The 2,385-nt window shown below is 38.5% G+C and overlaps 1 protein-coding gene across 1 annotated transcript; it reads left to right on the top strand.

The window, feature by feature from the left end:
• The first annotated feature begins 1,088 nt into the window (after positions 1 to 1,088).
• On the top strand, positions 1,089 to 2,196 carry LOC117797732 (olfactory receptor 51A4-like). The gene is given in 2 exon segments (XM_034650189.1): positions 1,089 to 1,676; positions 1,810 to 2,196. Coding segments are annotated over 2 exon segments (975 nt in total).
• The last annotated feature ends 189 nt before the right edge of the window (positions 2,197 to 2,385 follow it).

Raw genomic sequence — 2,385 nt, forward strand, 5'->3', positions numbered from 1 at the left:
CTCCCTTTCACCCATGTTTCTCATCCCCCCATTTCCCCTCTGCCATTAGTTTGTTCTATTTATAGAACTGAGTCTGTTCTTTGTTTATTAATTTTTTTTGTAGATTCCACATCAATTATGCTGTTTTTAAGGTATTTCCTGAAGTATTGGTATCTATTCCCTAACAAATTACATCTATGTTTTCAAGTAGACATATTTCAAATTTTATTCAGGAAATTATTTGTTTCAAAAAGAAATTATTTGTTAATGTTTAAACTATTCTAGCACTAGCTAAGATGTAATGACCATCACTTTAATGATTTTATCACTCATATTTTGAAAAATCAACACATAATATAAAAAATCAACATAGAAATTAATTATAAAAATAAATGATGTCACATGAAGGTTTTTCTTTTTTAATGGGTTGGGGTTTATGTGTGTTATTGAATTATTCTATGCTTTATTTCTACAGGTAAAACTAACAGGAAAAATGACCAGGTTTCCAGATGCTTGAATATTTATAGGTATGATATTGATGTGGAAAAAGTGCAGGAGTTTCAGCCTAAGTAATTGAAAATAAAAGCAAATGCAAACATAATTCAATAAATTAAAAATAGAAAGACTTCTTTTTTCTATTTTTAATTTTTTTACTATGTTATGTTAGTCATCATACAGTACACCATTAGTTTTTGATGTAGTGTTCCATGATTCATTGTTTGCGTGTAACACCCAGTACTCATTACAACACGTGAAAGACTTCTGAGAATAAAATTTTTCTAAGCATTGAGATAAGAAAGAAAATCATGTACTTAATTTTCATTGTCACTTGATCAATGATTGGAGCGTTCNGTTGGAGCATTCTAGGCCAAAGGTTGCTAGTAGCTCTTCCCTTTTAATAGCGGTTACCCATTTTCCTAACTCCAGGTAGTTATTCAGATAAATTGGAAACATTTTAAGGATCAGTTCTTTGATATCTAAGGATACCTAGGATTAGTTCTGTCCCAGAGGAATTAGATGTGCTATTTCCTCCTATCTTAAAATGTATGTTTTTCTCCCAATAGAAACACTTGGAAGCTGATCTGGACTGGATCTCAAGAAATAAACTTATGGAACTCATAAATAGTAGCTGGTTCCAGCCTCCGACGCTCCTTCTAACAGGCATTCCTGGACTGGAGGCTGCACAAATATGGATCTCTATCCCACTGTGTGTCATGTATCTAACTGCCCTCCTGGGGAACTGCATCATCCTCTTTGCTATCAAAACCACCTGCAGCCTTCATGAGGCTCAATACATCTTCCTATCTATGCTGGCAGCCACAGATGTGGGTCTGTCTTTATCAACTCTACCTACAGTACTCAGGGTCTTCCTCCTGAATCACAGAGAAATTGAGTTCCATTCTTGTCTAACACAGATGTTCTTCATTCATACCTTCTCCTCCATGGAGTCAGCCATCCTGTTGGCCATGGCCTTTGACTGATTTGTAGCTATTCGCAANCGATTTGTAGCTATTCGCAACCCACTGCACTACACTGTGGTCTTAACCTCTCCTCGGATTCTTGGGATGGGGATTGCAGCCGTGGTTAGGGGTGTGGTGTTGATGGCACCCTTGCCAGTCCTGCTCAAGCGATTGTCCTTCTGCAAGGATGTTATTCTATCACATTGTTACTGCTACCATCCTGATGTTATGAAGCTAGCCTGTGGCCCCGTCAGAGTCAACATCATCTATGGGTTGTCCCTTGTCCTCTGCTCCTTTGGAGTTGACTCTGTGTTCATTGTCATTTCATACATCCTTATTTTGAAAACAGTGCTGGGTATTGCCTCAGAAGANCTGTGGCCCTGTCAGAGTCAATATCATCTATGGGTTGTCCCTTGTCCTCTGCTCCTTTGGAGTTGACTCTGTGTTCATTGTCATTTCATACATCCTTATTTTGAAAACAGTGCTGGGTATTGCCTCAGAAGATGGTCAGCTCAAGGCACTTAACACTTGTGTGTCCCACATTTTCACTGTCTGCATCTTTTATGTGCCACTCATTGTGCTGGCTCTAATTCACAGATTTGGTACGTTCACATCTCCTCTTCTCCATGTCACCATGGCCAACCTCTTTCTCTTCTTGACCCCTGTCCTTAATCCCTTGGTTTATAGCCTAAAAACCAAACAGATAAGGTCTGTAGTACACAAGGTATTCAAGGGCAGAGGAAACTTGCTGAAGTAGTCAAGTGTGGCTTAGTGAAAATGACACCCTCTCTCCTCCCCTTTCATCTGTCCGTTTTCCTCTGGGAAATGTATCATCATTCCAGGATGGTTTTGTGAGAGGGGAGGTATATTCTTCTTGTCTGACAAAAAGATGGTAGTATTTGGGTGGTCGTCTTGAGCTAATTTATTATTTACTATTATTCTGATC

This window comes from Ailuropoda melanoleuca, unplaced genomic scaffold, assembly GCF_002007445.2.
Source record: "Ailuropoda melanoleuca isolate Jingjing unplaced genomic scaffold, ASM200744v2 unplaced-scaffold11410, whole genome shotgun sequence".
NCBI lineage: Eukaryota > Metazoa > Chordata > Mammalia > Carnivora > Ursidae > Ailuropoda > Ailuropoda melanoleuca.